The sequence below is a fragment of the Entelurus aequoreus genome, linkage group LG01 (genome assembly GCF_033978785.1).
Source record: "Entelurus aequoreus isolate RoL-2023_Sb linkage group LG01, RoL_Eaeq_v1.1, whole genome shotgun sequence".
In the NCBI taxonomy this organism is placed as follows: domain Eukaryota; kingdom Metazoa; phylum Chordata; class Actinopteri; order Syngnathiformes; family Syngnathidae; genus Entelurus; species Entelurus aequoreus.
Genome location: NC_084731.1, coordinates 39,853,806 through 39,872,911, shown reverse-complemented (window position 1 = coordinate 39,872,911; position 19,106 = coordinate 39,853,806). Strand labels below are relative to the sequence as shown.

Below are 19,106 nucleotides of genomic sequence, written 5' to 3'. Positions count from 1 at the left end.
GCAAGAACACAGATGAACATTACTGTCAAAAAATAGTAGCATACAATAGTACAGTAGTGGCACAACAGTCGCTAGAACCTCTTGCAGATGTGTTGACTCCCAGAGCGATACTCGTGCTCATAGGCCGGGACGTTCATCTGATGACGAAGGAATCGACTTCCCTCCATGCGGCTCAGGGCCGGGGTGACAGGGTCGCGCCATTCAGGAACAAAGACTATGAAGGACAGAGGCTCAGTGGACTTGTCCAAAAGCTCCTGAGTATGACAAGATTTATATGACGTTCACAGAGCAGCAAAAAAACATAGATGAGCATGTCATTACACATGCAAACCAAAAGTTTGAATAGCCTTTCTGACATGTGGGTATACTATTTAAAGAATGCCCTTTTTTTTCAATCCAATTCCCATAACTTCCTCCGTCTCAAAACTGATGCCAATAATAACTTATTCATATGCATAATTTTTCTAAATGCAGATTGAAGTGTTTTATGCACACTTGGAGGTAAGAAAGAGTCAAACTAAGGTGAATGTAAGAAAGTGTATGTAGATTTGTCCTGACACATAAGACAGTATCTTCAACGACGATAAATCGCTCGTAGTCCAACGTCAACATTTCCATAATGAAATCAGTTATCACTTAAGTACTTTTAAAAATTTATAAAATTATATTTACAAAAAAAACCCAATGTTAATCAATCTGATAAAAGAAAATAGAGCAACTCCAACTCTTACCCAATCACAGCTTTACAATACTAAACATAGAAATGTACAAAGCAATTAAGAAAACATACAAATACAGTACTTATTAATTTAGGACTGTCAATTCAAATGTTTAATCGTGATGAATCGCAGTTTGTCCATAATTAATCGCAGATAAATATAATTTTTCAGCATTAATAAGTGTACCCTAGACAGATCACTTTCAAGTTTTAATACCATGAATGGACAATTAATTTGCTTTAATTATAATTTTAAACATTATGCTTTTTTACACAGCTCAGCACAAAAAGGACAAACACCCTTTCAAAGAGAACTAAAAAAATATACCTGCAGTGCGTTGGTGTCTTGCCAGATTTTGTATTTTGTAGAAACACATAATTTGTATTCCTCCTTAGAAACACTGCATTAAGAGGAGCAACACTCTAATTAGATAGAAGTTTTACACATTGGTAAGACAAAATGTGGATTGTTACGCTCATGCTTTGATAGTCAAAGATGTTTGGTAATGTAAAATGTGATATTTCTAATGGAATAAATAATTTTGATATTCTGTATGTTACATGTACAAGATAATCATATTTGTTTTGCTGCATGACAATTTAACCTTCTGTATTTATTAATAGAATTTAATATTCAGCCTGTTAAACATTCTGTAATTGCAGACTATCAATAGAATTTAATATTCAGCCTGTTAAACATTCTGTAATTGCAGACTATCAATAGAATTTAATATTCAGCCTGTTAAACATTCTGTAATTGCAGACTATCAATTAGAACAGGTTATAAAAGAATATAACATAGCTATGGTTATACTGTGTAGTGAACTGTAATTACCCGATGTAGGCTGCAGAGGGCAGTAGCAGGTATGTCTGCAGTATTAGACATTGTCATAGTGGGAGCGAAAAAGAAGAGAACGTTTTCCAGGAGCGTGTGCGTGTGCGTGTGCGTGTGCGCGTGTCACGCTTCTGCTTATTGAGTTTGACAGTGCTATTTGAGAACATAAATAAAAGGCTGACTTGATCAAAGACAATCTACCGTCATCATATCGCCGCCGCTATTACAATATACTTTATTTCAATCTACCAGAAAAAAATTATTTAGGCAGAAATATCACAGAATAACATTACAAAATATCTTTGACAAAGCATGATAAACTACTTTTTTGTAGTTTTGTTGGTTAGACCAGATGTGTAGCGCAGCGCTATTATTTTGAAGCCGGACGTGTGTGATGGGTATAAGAATATATATTTTGATGAAAGTCTCTGATTAAAGTCACTTTAGACTTCCTCTCTAAAGTCTTTTTCTGCTGAGCTTTTATTCCATTGTACTAAAGCAGTTCGAGTAAGAATCTACAATTAACTGTAATGTGTAAAGTTCTCTTTGCAAGCAGCAAAGCTCGCCAGCAGCATTTGTTCCAATGATGTCTCATGGCGATTGAAGATAAAATTGTCTTGTCCTTAGAACTTTGGACATGAGACTTCTATAATGTCACGCTTTCTTTGTGCATTTCTGATCACTATTTGCCCCGCTTGTGGCTCCACAGTAATTGGACACCATTACGCTACAGAACGGGCCAAGGGTAAAAAAGGAGTCGAGGTGTAGGCACATTAAAAAAGTAGCACCATAGTTGTGTAGTCTCATCTACACAACTATGGTGCGTTCAAGGACAGCTAAATAAAGTGGAAAAGGGAACAGTCGGCGTATCACAATAAAACAAAACGACAAACATGCAAAAACTGTGTGCTCTCTAACACTATATTATTTTTTACAATAAATGAATTGCGGCCGTAGTCCGGTGGTTGGGGACCACTGGTGTAGCCTACATAAAGTGTGGAGTTACATTGATTTATTTCCTACACTCTCTGAAGGCAACGTGATAAGGGAACCCCTATCCTTTTTTCTAAGCTGTCAGTCACAATGACACACAAGCGAGACTCAGGCCAAAAATCTGAATCTGAATTTTTTAAATTTAAATCTGAAAAGGAAAGATCTTAATCTAAAAAAATATTCAAACTAAAATTAGAAAAAAAAAACAAAAAAACTAAAATATCAAACTAAACGAAAGTGGAAAAAATAAAATAAAGATTTTCATCGAAATAATTACTAGAGTTAATCATAATTATTTTCAACCTAAAAAAATGTGTGCACTTAATTTTATTTTGAATACACTTACGGATTTTCAAAATTCAACATCAACAATTTGGCCCTAATTTAGCGCCATACTCTGTCCACTGAGATAAAGATTGTAAATGGCTGACAAGCGGGTTCAGTCTTGGGCTGGACAATTAAACCAATTTTTATCTCGATTTCAGCTTATCACGATCACAAAAATATTATAACTGCAAAAATTATTAATGTGCAGCGCAACATGGAATACAATTCCTGGGCTTGTAACGGTGAAATGGATGAGTGAGCATTTTAGTGAAAAAAAGAGCACATCTACTAGAAGTTTGTGATCTCACCAAATGGTTTCTACTTTTTGTTTGACGGGGATTGTATGCCAGGCGTAATGTACTTTAAGCACTTATTGATACATTTACAAAATTATTATGCTCTGAACTAAATTACTGGTCAAAATTGCCCTAATATGTATTGCACCAATAATTGTGAGGATTTCTGTATTTAATGAAGATTTTATAAAAAATACTTATGACACAAAAAACACACTTGGTGGTAAAATGAGTGTAAAAGGTAAAAAAGTAAATAAAGAACTTCAAAAAACTTTTTAACGGGAAAACAGAATTTTATTGTTTTGTCATATTACTATTGTTATTTTAATTTATTGTTGTTACTATTATTATCATTTTACTTGTTTATTTGTTAGTAATTTATATCCGGTTGTTCTTTTAAAACTATATTTAAAGTTGAGTTTTGGTGGTACAATAAATAATTGTGTTTTCAAATTGACCAATATTGTGATTTAAATATCAATCAAAATAATAGTGATTATTTTTTAACCATAATTGTACAGCTCTAGTTCACTCTGTTAATTTCATTTTACTAATGAATAAAGGCGCACAGGTGCTGAGAGCGACGCTGAGTGACCCATCTTGCACTCGGTTTGAAAGCGAGAAAAAGAAAACAGACACAAATATGGCAATTTATTTAAGTTATCAAATAAATTTTCATTTGATTAAAGGCCTACTGAAACCCACTACTACCGACCACGCAGTCTGATAGTTTATATATCAATGATGAAATCTTAACATTGCAACACATGCCAATACGGCCGGGTTAACTTATAAAGTGACATTTAAAACTTCCCGGGAAATATCCGGCTGAAACGTCGCGGTATGACATATGCGCGTGACGAAGTCAGAGTAACGGAAGTTATGGTACCCGTAGAATCCTATACAAAAAGCTGTTTTCATTTCATAATTCCACACTATTCTGGACATCTTTTGCAATTTGTTTAATGAACAATGAAGGCTGCAAAGAAGACAGTTGTAGGTGGGATCCGTGTATTAGCAGCGGACTACAGCAACACAACCAGGAGGACTTTGTTGGAGCGCTAGCCGCGCTAGCCGCCGACCTCACCTTGACTTCCTACGTCTCCGGGCCGCCAAACGCATCGGGTGAAGTCCTTCGTCCTTCTGCCGATCGCTGGAACGCAGGTGAGCACGGGTGTTGATGAGTAGATGAGGGCTGGCTGGCGTAGGTGGAGAGCTAATGTTTTTAGCATAGCTCTGTGAGGTCCCGTTGCTAAGTTAGCTTCAATGGCGTCGTTAGCACAGCATTGTTAACCTTCGCCAGCCTGGAAAGCATTAACCGTGTATTTACATGTCCACGGTTTAATAGTATTGTTGATTTTCTATCTATCCTTCCAGTCAGGGGTTTATTTTTTTGTTTCTATATGCAGTTAAAGCACGATGCTATCACGTTAGCTCGTAGCTAAAGCATTTCGCCGATGTATTGTCGTGGAGATAAAAGGCACTGAATGTCCATTTCGCGTTCTCGACTCTCATTTTCAAGAGGATATAGTATCCGAGGTGGTTTAAAATACAAATCCGTGATCCACAAAAAAAAAAGGAGAGTGTGGAATCCAATGAGCCAGCTTGTACCTAAGTTACGGTCAGAGCGAAAAAAGATACATCCATCACTGTCTCTCAAGTCCTTCACTGTAACGTTCCTCATCTACAAAACTTTCATCCTCGCTCAAATTAATGGGGTAATCATCACTCTCTCGGTCCGAATCTCTCTTGCTCCATTGTAAACAATGGGGAATTGTGAGGAATACTAACTCCTGTGACGTCACGCTACTTCCGGTACAGGCAAGGCTTTTTTTTTATCAGCGAGCAAAAGTTGCGAACTTTATCGTCGATTTTCTCTACTAAATCCTTTCAGCAAAAATATGGCAATATCGCGAAATGATCAAGTATGACACATAGAATGGATCTGCTATTCCCGTTTAAATAAAAAAAAATCATTTCAGTAGGCCTTTAATTGCTTATCTGAACGAGAGCGGGTTTTGGAGCTCATTCGAACATGAGCTCCCTTTGGGCAACCCCCCAACTGTGAGCTTTAATGTTTCTATCTAAAGGTGAAGGTCTTTGAGCCTCACCTCAAAGTGTGTCACCATGGCATCCATCATCTCTTCACAGAAGGGCGGGTTGGCTTCAAATGAGCCACTGACAGGACAGAAAGACAAGAAAGGCCTGCAAACAAACACCTCGATATTACAAACACACAATACACCGTCACTACACACAGGCGGGTGCACCTCACCCTCGTGATCCAAAGTAGCAGTCGCTGTCGGAGAAGGCGGAGCAGAACTGCTTAAAGTAGCAGTTGAGCGGCGAGGCGAAACACTCAAAGGACACCCCAAACTGTCTATTCAAGGCCTCAAAGACAGGCACTGGCAGTGCCCCCTGCAGGCCTGTGCCCTCATTAGTGGTGCTGCCAAACATCACCTACACACGGACACAAACAAGTCATGAGATATCACAGATTTGGCTGGCAAAGAGTCAGCTGACCTGGTATCTCTTGAGGAGGCACCACACTCTGGACAGGAACTTCTCAAAGCGAGAGTCATCAATGCAGCTGTACCTGTACAACAACTCCTAAACAAAGCAATGTAGTGGTTAACATAGACATGTCTTATCAAGCCTGAAATCTAAACATGTGCTGCATCTAATGTGAACAGTCATGACATCACTACTGACCAGTTTGCTAAAATGACCCCGGTTCACTTTGACCATCTCTCCTTTGAAGCGCAGGCAGGCCACGTCATTCTCGAAATGAAGTTCCACGCGTGGCAGCGGTGGAGACGGCAGCGCCAGGCGTAGCGGGTAACAGTAGACCAAGCGGGACTGTGGCGGTGATGGGCAAGCTTCTGAATACACATATGACATGACAGAAGGGTGTAAGCTATTTTGGGACTTGAGGGAGGATCTCGCAGCAGCCTCTGGTAGGTGTGTGTGTGTTAATGAGGATCAATACCAATTAGCTAGTTGTTAGTCAAAATATAATACATATGGACAAGGGTATGTGGCGTAGTCGGTGACAACCTGAAGCAATGGAGGCAAAAGTGAGTACTTGGCAGAGAGCAGCAGAAGGTGGTGTTGATTCAGGACGTACTCTCACTCGGCCATGGGCACGATTCCTCCTTCTCATGGCCGCTGCTAGCTTGCTCTTACCCTGAGCATTCATATTACAGCCTGTTTTGCTTGTGTAAACCTAAGTAGTCTGTTCTATTACTGATCCCTAACTGTGGATTTCCTTATTTTAGGTCATTTTAATTATTTTGGGCAAGGTGGCTGCTGTCTTTAATTACACTTCCAAGAGCTAAGATCGCAATAATTTAATGACGTGCCTTTATTACACACACACACACACACACACACACACACACACACACACACACACACACACACACACACACACACACACACACACACACACACACACACACACACACACACACACACACACACACACACACACACACACACACACACACACACACACACACACACACACACACACACACACACACACACACACACACACACACACACACACACACATTTAGTCAGGCGGGTGAGCAAGCGTGCTGTGGGTTTGATTCTTGGATTAAGTTTGAGTCTTTGGCTTTTTATTTCTATTTTGAATGTGGCGACTTGTCCAGGGTGTATCCCGTTTCCCGCCCAAATGCAGCTGGGATAGGCTCCAGCACCCCCGCGATCCCGAAAGGGACAGGCGGTAGAAAATGGATGGATTATTAATAACCTGCAATACTTCATTGTGGACTAAGTTTGCGCAATGTTGACGATATATTATATACATTTAACCAACAATAGAGCTTTTAATATTAAGGAGAGGTTCACTTTTTCCACATTTTGTTATGTTACGTTGCAGCCTTATTCCAAAATTGAAAAAATAAATTTGTCCTCAAAAAAAAGTTTTTTGTTTTGTTTTAGAAATGTTTGCAAATTTATTAAAAATAAATAACTAAGAAATCACATGTACATAAGTATTCAAAGCCTTTGCTCAATACTTTGTTGATGCATATTTGGCAGCAATTACAGCCCCAAGTCTTTTTAAATATGATGCCACGAGCTAAACACAATCTTTGAGCAGTTTTGCCCTTTGCCAAGATACCTGTGGCGATGACACAATCGCATCATTTGCTATGATGATACGATTTTCTTTAAAAACGCTAAAAAATGTATACATACATCTAAAAACCAAAATGTAATTATTAATCAGTATTAACTTGTATTTTTATATAATTTTGCTATATTTTCAATTGTTGCTGCTTATTGTATAATGTACATTGTTGAGAAGTTTGACTACGCTCTAATCGCATGCGTCTTGTTTACCGTACATCCGGTTTCGGCAGCACTGTTCCGGTGGTCAAAGTCTTTATTCAGTGGCCGAGTTTTCATTGCATCACCTGTCAATAGTGCACACATAGTAGGCTATATATAGCCACTTATACTGTAATGACCTGCTGGTGATAATATTTTATGTTCGTGTGGTTTTGATTTGATCCGTGCTTAAAAGTGTATTGGTGGAGAATGAGGGAAAGTGTTTGGACGGGAGGTAAAACCTGTCGGATATGGGCTGGTTGTTTTCATAAAATTGTCAAAAGTTAAAAATAGCGTTAGACTTTGTGTGACTTCTTCTGGAGGCTACAATACATTATATTACTTTAATTTGTTTTCACATAAGGTCCTGGGTTCAAGCCCAGGCTCAGGGTCGTTCTGTGTGGAGTATGCATGTTCTCCCCGTGACTGCGTGGGTTCCTTCCGGGCATGTTGGCTTCCTCCTACCTCCAAAGACATGCACCTGGGGATAGGTTGTTTGGCAACACTAAAATGGGCCTAGTGTGTGAATTTGAGTGTGGATATTGTCTGTCTATCTGTGTTGGCCCTGCGATGAGGTGGCGACTGGTCCAGGGTATACACCGCCTTCTGCCCGAATGCAGCTGGGATAGGCCCAAGGCTCCCCCACAACCCCGAGAGGGAAAGGCGTTATAAAATGGATGGATGGATGTTTTCACATTAAAAAAAAAATTATATTTTCATGGTGTGGCAGCTATGAATTTACTGTGGTGGTGCGCCACATTGAGTTACATCAACAGGAAACCCTGATAATGTTACAACGCCATCCAGTGATTTTGTCGTATTATAATTGTGATTAAAAGTGTAATCATTCAATGATGTTGAAAACTTGAAACATCAGTATCAGAATAGGTATGACAAATAAGTACCCTGTAACTACTTGGTATTGGATCTATACCCACATTTGTAGTATAACCCAAGACTAATGTAATCCAAACAACAGAACCTTTTACTAGAAGTGTAGATAGAAACATGTTATAGCAGAAAATCAGCTACTGTATTAAGAGTAAAATAACAAGTAGAATAGGGGTGCAACGATTCGTCGACATTGTCCAGAATAAAATATGTCGCTGATAAATTAATTTGTTGACAATAGTCGGTGACATCATTACTTGTGTTAATCCAGAAGGACGTGAGTCAGAGCAGCTAATCAAACAAAATTGCGGGTGAAAACATGTTAAGCGTGGGAACATTTCCTCTTATGTCAAAAATATGAATACCTAGCTAATTTTGCAAAGCAGGTCCTGTTTTTAAAACACTACAACTTTGATACGGGAGCATTTAAAGCAGAAGAATGTCGGACATCTGGAGGATGCGATCTCAACTTGGTAAGATACTTAGCTTGTTACCTTGCTAGCTCGCTAACGAATATCAGGCGTAGTTGTGTGAGAACATTTTTTAACTATCATTTTAGCCAAAGTCCCCCAGCTAAACTTTGTTGAAATCAATTCAAGTATGTTTTTAAGCAATATTAATTTGCAGTGCAATAGAAAAAGGCACTAACAATCAATCACACGAACACAGAGCAACAATGCGCCAATTAAGATTACACATACAATCTATCACCAATGTTCCCTCTAATTTTTCATGTGTGTGAGCAAACGCACAAACTCCCTGAGCATACAGTGGAGCACATGTGAGCAACATCAGACTTGCACACTGTGGCCACACCAGCCTCACACCTGTCCCAAACCTGACATCATAACAATTTAAATGTTTTATTAAAATTATTTTCTGATATAAGTGATTTTGCCCCTTTACAATGACAATAACAAAAAAAACATGTTTTTCATGACCTATGTGCTAGTATTGTATGTCTGGCTGTGGGTCCTGCCTTTAAAAGAAATGTTACCCCTTTCAGAGATTACATTTAGTTCCTGTAACTTTCTGTCTGTAAAATACATCTTTTTATTAGCATTTATGAAATCTAGTGACAACATTTCATGAATAATACCCTTAGATTAACATCCTTAATAAATGGCAGTAAAATAAGCACACATCTGATTGAGGAGTCCGAGTGTTACAACCTGGCATTTACACATTGTGTTGCGTTGGGGTAGTCCGACTTTTTGTGTGGCCATAAACGCAGCACTGGCTAAGTGCCATGAGTGTGTGTGTTGGTGCAGGTGAGACAGAGCAAGCGGCTTCTGTTGATATGACGGATTAAGTTAAACCAATTAAGTTGGTTTAAAGGCCTACTGAAATGAATTTTTTTTATTTAAACGGGAATAGCAGATCCATTCTATGTGTCATACTTGATCATTTCGCGATATTGCCATATTTTTGCTGAAAGGATTTAGTAGAGAAAATCGACGATAAAGTTCGCAACTTTTGCTCACTGATAAAAAAAAGCCTTGCCTGTACCGGAAGTAGCGTGGCGTCACAGGAGCTAGTATTCCTCACAATTCCCCGTTGTTTACAATGGAGCGAGAGATTCGGAGCGACAAAGCGACGATTACCCCATTAATTTGAGCGAGGATGAGAGATTCGTAGATGAGGAACGTTACAGTGAAGGACTGGAGAGGCAGTGATGGACGTATCTTTTTTCGCTCTGACCGTAACTTAGGTACAAGCTGGCTCATTGGATTCCACACTCTCACCTTTTTCTATTGTAGATCACGGATTTGTATTTTAAACCACCTCGGATACTATATCCTCTTGAAAATGAGAGTCGAGAACGCGAAATGGACATTTAAAGTGACTTTTATCTCCACGACAATACATCGGTGACACACTTAGCTAATGAGCTAACGTGATAGCATCGTTCTCAAATGAAGATAGAAACAAAAGAAATAAACCCCTGACTGGAAGGATAGACAGAAGATCAACAATACTATTAAACCACGTACATGTAACTACACGGTTAAAAATTCTCAGCCTGGTAAGGCTTAACAATGCTGTTGCTAACGACGCTAAGGCTAATTTAGCAACTTAGCAACCGGACCTCACAGAACTATGATAAAAACATTAGCGCTCCACCTACGCCAGCCAGCCCTCATCTTCCCATCAACAGCCGTGCTCACCTGCGTTCCAGCGATCGACGGCGCGACGAAGGACTTCATCCGTGGGTTTGGCGGCAAGCATCGGCTAGGCGTAGTAAGTAGTCCTTGTTGTGTTGCTGTAAGTATTGTACTTAGCCGCTAATACAACGTTCTTCTTTGCAGCCTCTATTGTTCATTAAACAAATTGCAAAAGATTCACCAACACAGATGTCCAGAATACTGTGGAAATTTGTCGAAGAAAACAAGAGGTTTCTGTATCGGGTTCGATGGGGTCCAACCACTTCCGTGGATTTTGTGACGTCACGCGCATAAATCATATCCAAAGGAGTTTTTCAACCGGAAGTGTGGCGGGAATTTTAAAATTGCACTTTATAAGTTAACCCGGCCGTATTGGCATGTGTTTCAATGTTAAGATTTCATCATTGATATATAAACTATCAGACTGCGTGGTCGGTAGTAGTGGGTTTCAGTAGGCCTTTAAGCCTGGTTTGTATGGCAGAAAAGTACCAGTTTTTCTAGATAAAAGTTTTTTTACTCATGTTTTTGGTGTGGTTTTTGCTCAATAAAGTGATTGATGGAATTCCTGTCCGTAAAGTGTCTCGACAGACGATAATTGAACTGTGTTGACAAAGATCGTTTTATTCATTGAGGCCACTCTTTTTGTCACCTGTCACTCACAGAGTCTCATTGCAAAATCATACAGAATAAATTGTGATGTGTTTATTTCGTTTAGAGTTCAGATGGGATTTTTGATTTTCTGCACGGCATTAATTTGCTGTGCGCAGAGGACGCGTGAGCAGTGCGCAATTGCGCAGGCACGCACCTTAGAGGGAACGTTGTCTATCACATAGCTAAATTGATAAGAATTAATCAATTACATAATTCTATACATTGAGTCTATTAGATTACTAAAATGCCAATAGTTAATAATCAATAATATACCAATGGGCAGCTTTTTAAACACATTATCCTAAAATTATTGTTTCTTTTTTTAACAAGTTAGATAGTTTAGGTGTTTGTTGTTATTGCTGCTATTTTAACTGTCTGATTTTTACATTAATAATATAATTTGTTTACAGCCCTTTGCCTGTCCTTGCTTTTAAATAGAAAAAAGTTTAATAGCTACATTCATTTTTGTAGCAGCCGAATGAGCGGCATAGTTACAGTGTAAACAATTATTTATGAATTAATTAGTCATCTTTTTGTTAGTAAGTATATGCCTAAAATTATTTCAAGCTGAGTTTGAAAGTCCATGGCTAAATTAGAGCCACTAAATTTGTGTACGCCTATAATAATTAGGACTGGGCGGTAAACCGGTTTTGCAAATTATAGCAGTATATTTTAGAAGAGGTAGGCGTTATATCGATTTTATCAATAAATTCAAGTTTTTTGTTACAGACAATTTAAAAAATAAAATATCTATGTTTTTCCTCCTCTTGCGCCGGCATATTTTTTTGGCCCCCCATGAGGCCCCTTACATCCTTAGCGGAAATCCAAAAGCCTAGCAAAACATGGCTAATGCTAATGAGAGCGAGACGCTTGTTCCAAAGAAACGAGAAGTGTTTTCACTGCTTTAGAATTTCGGCAACAGGTGTGGAACAAATGACTGCATGCTGCAGAGTTTCTTTAAAAAAGGCAGCAGCACAACAAACTTATTCCAGCGTCTGAAACAGCATCGAGCCGAGTGGGGGAAATGCAAATCTTTACAAGGCGAACAAGACCGTAGTAACAACTCAACCTAAGCAGCAGCACACTTTGGTGATATAATTTACACAGGGTACCATGTACAGTTTGATTAAAGAGAAACATGCACAGAGCAATCACTAGAGCAGTCGCACTGCACATCCAAACCAGACAGCTTGTACGCACACGTGTGTGCTGCTGCAAAACTCTGGTGGAATTCTAACGCATTTAATCGTCAGTATAGCAATATATATCATGTGCAATGAAGTGAACATTGTCTAACATCAATACACACTAACAAAGAACCCATGATACTTCAGTGTTTTTACTTACTAGAACAACAGCGTCATCTCAATGTTTTCCTTGATTATTTATTTGCATACAATGTACAATACTATTTTTTTATTTACAGTAGTATTTTATTTAAAACAGTTTGCACTTTATAGATCTGATTGATTTTCATTACTATTTAATGATTATTGGTATCTTTATTGATTTACTGGAGTTGTTTTATTTGCATGCAATGTGTAAAGAAGCTTTAAGTTTACACTATTAATTTCAATATTGTATATTATTTATTTGCCTGCAATGTACAAATGCTGCATTTTTGTTTACAGAAGTATTTTACTCAAGCAGAAGCATTGCCTGAAGCTCTTAATGTAGTTATTTGAAAAGTATTGCATTTATATCTGGTCTAAAAATAACATATTACCAATTTGAATTTTGCTACAAGTAAGATGCAGTGACATTACAAATGACTACTTTTTGATCTATTAAAAGCAAAACATATTTCGAATTACCTCTGTAAATTGTATTCATTGGTTTCCTTAAAAGGCAGGGAGAAAAAAAAATAAAAAAATTGAAAAAAAATATCGTAAATCACATTTTTTGTGAAAAAAATCTGAGATTTTATTTATAGGCCATATCTCCCAAGCCTAGAAAAAGGTTTGTATTTGACACAATACTGACACATTGATGTATGTAATCCTTAATGTGTTGACGCAGAAGTCTCTGCTCATTCTGTCTGCGCTTGGTGCTTCCCTGCCTCCTCCTCTACGTACAGAGTGAGGAGGGGTAGGAGCCGCGCTCACACAAATTCCAGCACGAGGAGTGTGTGAAGCATATCTGTTAATCTTACTGTTTTTGCAGGGAAATCACAAATTTTGTCCTCCTTTCCCGGCGTCTTGCGTCAGGAGGATTGTCGCCAGCAATCTGGTCTGTTTGACTCAAGCCTCTGCATCACTTGGCGCAACACACGTTCATGACAGCACCGTGGCGAGTTGCAATTTACGTGATTCTATTAAATTAACAACGTGCGAGAAATGGATGCAGTTGAGAATGGAGAAAACCAACTGTTGGAACCTGATGTGGAGTGATGGCAAAGTTCAACCCTTTCGCCAATACAGCTTTTTCTGATTGGGTAAGATTTCTGCTGGAGAAATTCTTTACCCATCTATTGTGTGATTCATTATCAGTTGAGTTACCAGTGTTTTGCCTACAAATGAGTGCTTGCAGTGTGGAGGTGTTCTTACTAAGTTGTAATTTTTTACATTAATTGTTTGTCTTGCTTTGGTTCTGTTGAGTTGTCCAAGTTGGGCTTTGATTGTGAAATGTGTCACCTTTTCCCAGACCTCTTCAGGCAAGATATTTTGCAATTTGAGTAGGAATTCATCAGATTTTACTCTGAGGCTTTCAATTGTAAAATTGACTTGTCTTACTCTCTCATTCAAGAGTTGTTTTTGCGCTTTCAACAGGATTGTGTCTGTCCTGTGGCCTTTAATGGTAGAAAAAAGGCGTAGGCTTGTGGGCATGAGGCCATTTTGTCTACATCTCAGGTTAAACCTGAGGTGGTTGCGGTAGTCTGCAACCTTACACGCCAAACTTTTGTATTCCCGCACTATTTAGGGTATCCAACCCAAAATGTTTAGAAAGATGTATATGAATGTTCTCATTTATCCATGGCATTGTCATCTCAGGGCATTCAATCAATTGCAACTGGACTGTTTGTTTTGTTTTAGAAGACGTTTCGCTGCTCATACGAGTAGGCTTCATTAGTTTGTACTCATTGACTTAGATTGTTCAGATCTAGTCCGGTGGCTGATGCCAAAACCCCAAATATTTATACTCCAAAAACCAGGAGGGTGTGCCTGGGCAAGGATGGTTGTGCCCTATTGTAGTGAGAAAAACAACTGTTTTGATGCAAACTAGCAATCCAGGGACTTGATTGTATATTTTGTGTTATTGTTACTAGCTGAGGATTTGAGCATAGCTAAAGGTTTGTTTTAAGGAATATTAAAGATTATACCTTTACTATTTTTATATTAATTTCAAAGATTTTAATCATTTTTATGTGCAGCTTTTAAATAATTTGATGTGCCTAGTAGTGCAAGTATGCCCTCAGTCATTACATAAGTATACTCTATTAATGTGTGTGAGTGTCTACCTGTGGGTGGGTCCGGCAGCAGACTCAGGTGTGTGTGTCTCAGGCGACGACTGTACTCTGAGGACAACTGGTAGATTTTGGAGCAGATACCCTCCACTGAGTCTTTGGCGACAGCGGTTACATGAGGACCACACTGTTGCCTCAGGTGCTCCAGGCGGTCCTGTGCACAGTCACATGACCACAAGTCAGGTGTGGAAGTCACTAAAGCAACAGGGACCTTAGCAGAAAGTGTAGAGGGTCAAAGTTTACCATGTAGTCCTCTTTGCTGGCAGAGTGATCCCGGCGCAGCCAACTCATGGTGTCTTCTGCGTTCCACTTCACCACCTTTCTGCTCTCTGGGCTGGCGTTCCTATGAAGGTCAAATATCAAATTGTTAGCCTCCTGTCAGCTCCAGTGGCTGATTGACTCACAGCGGCCTACCTGGAGTCGATCATCTTCTTGGCAGCTTCAGCGTATTTAAACAACAGCTTCCTTGCCTCTTCCTTGTACTTGATACGAGACAACCTGCCAGACACAAGAAATCATCACTATCATCACCATTATTATCATAATCACATACTATGATACACATACCTGATAGGAATGTCGTTCATGACCTCTCTGAACATGGACGGAGATATGATGGGTTCACAGTCACTCGGCAACAAGGGGTCAAGACCTTTATCAATTACTTTTCTCTCCAGCAGCCAACGGTTAAACGACTCTCGGGGCGGATCAATACCTGTCACAGACACAGACGTGACTTTCCCTTTCACCAACATTTGGAAAACCAATTAATGTCAGGTATGCAGCAAGTGAGTCAACAACATTTTGAGATTTGGATGCAGTCATTGTCTAAACTGCATAATTGTCCATGGCGCATGTGTATGTAATTTTTGTAAAAAGGATAAAAACACATATTTAAAAACTAATTGTGTGTTGCTGAATTGGAAACACTGACCCCTCCTGCCATGTACTGTTATTTTCTGACAGACTAGCTGCATATGAGCTGTGTTAAGAATAAAGATGCATCCAGTGTTTACCCTTGATGTATTTATGTATTTGATTGTGGCGGTGCACCACTGCAACATATTAGATGCCCCACTTTAAAAATGAGGGTTTTGTACGTCAAAACAAAATAAAGATATACAACGTATTTTAGCATCCAGAAGCAAACAAACAGTCTGACGGTATTTTTAGCTTTTATTGCCAATTTAGTGCTAACAACAGGCTTAATTCCAACAAGTATTCCCTCTGTGCACACATGTCCGCCTCAGTGTTTCACTCCTAGACCCTTAACACTTTCTCATTCTTCGCCAACACTGTGTGTTCACAGACCATGGGAAAATGAACATCATGACACACAAACATACACATTAACACCGGCAGGTTGCGCACTACTATATTGACGTACATTTATCACCATAAGAGTGCTGCCGAAACCGGTTGTTGAGATGACGTAAGCCATACGCACAGGGTTGTCTGGATCGGAGATGACACTGGCGGCTTTTAAGGAGAGGAATGTTCTTAGCAGCGTGAGGTAAGTGTGACGTCAGGCTCTCTGCAGCTCGCTTTCGTCGCAGACATGAAGCGACAGAAGTAAAGAGTCTCTAAACATAAGTACAGTCTACAATAACATTAGAAATAGATGCTAGATATGTTTCCAGTCATTTTAATATGGAAAGAGTGACAAAAAAAGATTGGAGAAATCTCTAAATAAAAATACATTTTAAAATAAGCAGAAACAATGGAAAAATAGAGCAACATTATATTTAGGAAAAGATATGTTAATACTATAATCAGTAATTGTTTTAAATGTATATATATACATTTGGTTTGCCTTTTTAAAGAAAATATATGCATCATAGTAGAGCTGAAACGATTCCTCGGGTAACTCGAGTAATTCGATTACAAAATATATTCGAGGAATTTTTGCTGCCTCGAGGCGTCAAGTTTTTGTTTGTTTTTTACGGCATTTTGCCTCGTTTAGTAGTCAAAACTCACGTTTCGCACGGACTGTTTAGGTATTGCACAGCGTGTTTACGTCAGATCATACGCCCCCTGCACTGCACAACACCGCTCCTTTAAATATGCTTGTGTTTAGTAAACTTTTTCGCCGACATAACTCGCAATGGCAGACGCCGCAGAAAGCAGTGGACAAGAGCCATAGCAAAACGAGGGAATTAAGAAGCGACAAAAGTTGTCTAAGGTGTGGGAACACTTCACACTAAAATCGAAGGAAATCGCAGTCATATGCAAACATTGCTAAGTGTAGCTCGCATACCACAATAGCACAAGTTCGATGCTGCAGCATCTGTCGAGAAAGTATCTGATTGAGGGACGTCTAGAGGCGAGGTAAGTCATCTATTATCAAATGTAAACGCAAAAGTTGTGTTAGTAAAATAAATGTTATTCATTATGATAACCATGATGTGTTCTTTCACTCCCGCAAAGTCATCAAATGCCGCCAAAAGGTGTTGACAACTGCGCTGTCGTCTTCAATTAGCCTTTCATTAGTAACCACGCGAAAGTAGTCGTGCAAAGTTATTCGGGTTATTCAAGTCATGCAGCCACATGCTACTTGGATAGCTTGCACACACTATAGTCTCTATAGCATAGGCGCCAATCTACATTTCTGCCAGTGGGCGCTCGGACGGGCAGTACATTTTTTTTGGTTTTTGCTTGGTGGTGACTCACCACTGGTTGCACATTTCAAATGCAGTATTAAAGGCACTACATAATCCACTTTTTATGTTTGATATAATGAAAACTGTTCTTATTGTTTTATTTTTGATACTAAGAATATAGTTTTATTTTAACTTTCTCAGGGATTATTAATTTTGAACTAATTTTATATATATGTGTTTTCATCTCAAACATGTTATGATGGCAAAATGAACATTGATTACTATTTTGCATGCAAAGAATGCAATGAATTGTAATGCATTCTTAAAATTTAAAACGGTTGTTGTCATTATTAAGTGGTTTGTCTTTTTATATTGTTTATGTATTGTTGGCAGGTTGAAAACAGCTCAGCGGATTTGCGTGGAGAGACCACCATTTAAACGGCACCATGCAATAATCATCAAAAACGCACGACAGACAAGAACTTCGTTTATGCGGTCACACCACACAGGGCTGTGAGCGCACCTGTTTTTATTAGCACACACAAATTGGCACAATCAACCACGGACGCATTTCAGCTGTGCGTGTCAGCCTTCAATAATGAAAACAGGCGTTTAGGAAATAAGACAATTAGGCCAAACGCAATAATTGAGGGCACATCTTAGCATATATAATTAAACCTTGATTAAGCAAAAATATTGCTCCGGCCCGGCTGCACCAAATAATAATATAAATCCATTTAATAAAGTCAAAATACAAATAAGGCAACAAGAGAAGTATCCCACACTTCTCTTTTGTAGAGTAAATTTGCATAGCCGATATGGGCATCTACATCAACAATATGATTTGCCTGAGAAGCTGGACAGGACAAAAAATTAAATTAAAAATTAAGCAAAAATGATTTATTCGATTACTCAATCGATCGAGATATTCGATAGAATACTCGATTACTAAAATATTCGATAGCTGCAGCCCTACAGCATAGCATATAATGTGGTGACGTCATATTGACCACGCCCCCACTGCCACAGGTATCTTGGACCCTAGAGGAAAAGTCTGCCATTATCTACCAAGTAGCACCAAATCTATATAGGTTAGATATAATTATTGAATAAGTTTAAAATCTAGGGTACGATTATTAATTAAGTGTTAATATTTAAGTGGGCCCAGGGCCCCTCTGTAGTGGAAAAGTTGGGCCCTGAGGTCAAAAACATTAAGAACCCCTGATCTTTAAGACCATAACTGGCTTTTATGACAGAGTGACAATGTTTTTAGATCTCTTTCAACTAAGGATAAAAAGGGCATATTATATGTTATATGCACATTGTACACTTTTCATTAGGGGTGTAACGATTCATTTTAACAATGTTTTGATTCATAATTTAAGGTTGCCAATACGATTCAGGGATGATATTAGTTGATTTAGAACGATACGATCCGAAATGAATCAGTGAGTTGATATCAATTTAGTAACTTTTTAACCAAAATTCTACCAGTGTCACTGAAATACATTCTGAATACTGTATGTAAAGTTTTGTACATTCCTGTTATTTCTTGTAAGTGAATTACAGTAGATTACAGTTGTTAAAATTACCCAAGTTAATTACAGTGGAATCTGGATACATATTTTCATGCCCAGTGGTCATGTCATGTATTTCCTTCAGTGCAGCTTCGTAGCGGAAGGGGGGAATGTACAAGATACGCGCAATAATGCATTGCAGTTCTAAAAATCAGATTGTTCACACTTTTAGAGCAGGAGTTTAAAATCATCTTACGGATGGTGCACAATGCTTGTTTAATGAGGGCAGTC

The 19,106-nt window shown here is 38.7% G+C and overlaps 1 protein-coding gene across 4 annotated transcripts in view; it reads right to left on the bottom strand.

Moving 5' to 3' along the window:
• The window catches only part of LOC133652010 (mRNA (2'-O-methyladenosine-N(6)-)-methyltransferase-like), a 35,239-nt gene that overhangs the window by 2,264 nt on the left and 13,869 nt on the right, over positions 1–19,106 (bottom strand). For all 4 annotated transcript variants that reach the window (XM_062050318.1, XM_062050340.1, XM_062050333.1 and 1 more), the window contains 9 exons: positions 15,266–15,413; positions 15,113–15,196; positions 14,942–15,041; positions 14,693–14,852; positions 5,882–6,051; positions 5,693–5,779; positions 5,445–5,629; positions 5,281–5,374; positions 79–254 (listed from right to left, as the gene is read on the bottom strand). In XM_062050318.1, the coding sequence (XP_061906302.1) occupies positions 79–254; positions 5,281–5,374; positions 5,445–5,629; positions 5,693–5,779; positions 5,882–6,051; positions 14,693–14,852; positions 14,942–15,041; positions 15,113–15,196; positions 15,266–15,413 (1,204 nt within the window). The remainder of the gene's footprint in view (positions 1–78; positions 255–5,280; positions 5,375–5,444; positions 5,630–5,692; positions 5,780–5,881; positions 6,052–14,692; positions 14,853–14,941; positions 15,042–15,112; positions 15,197–15,265; positions 15,414–19,106) is intronic.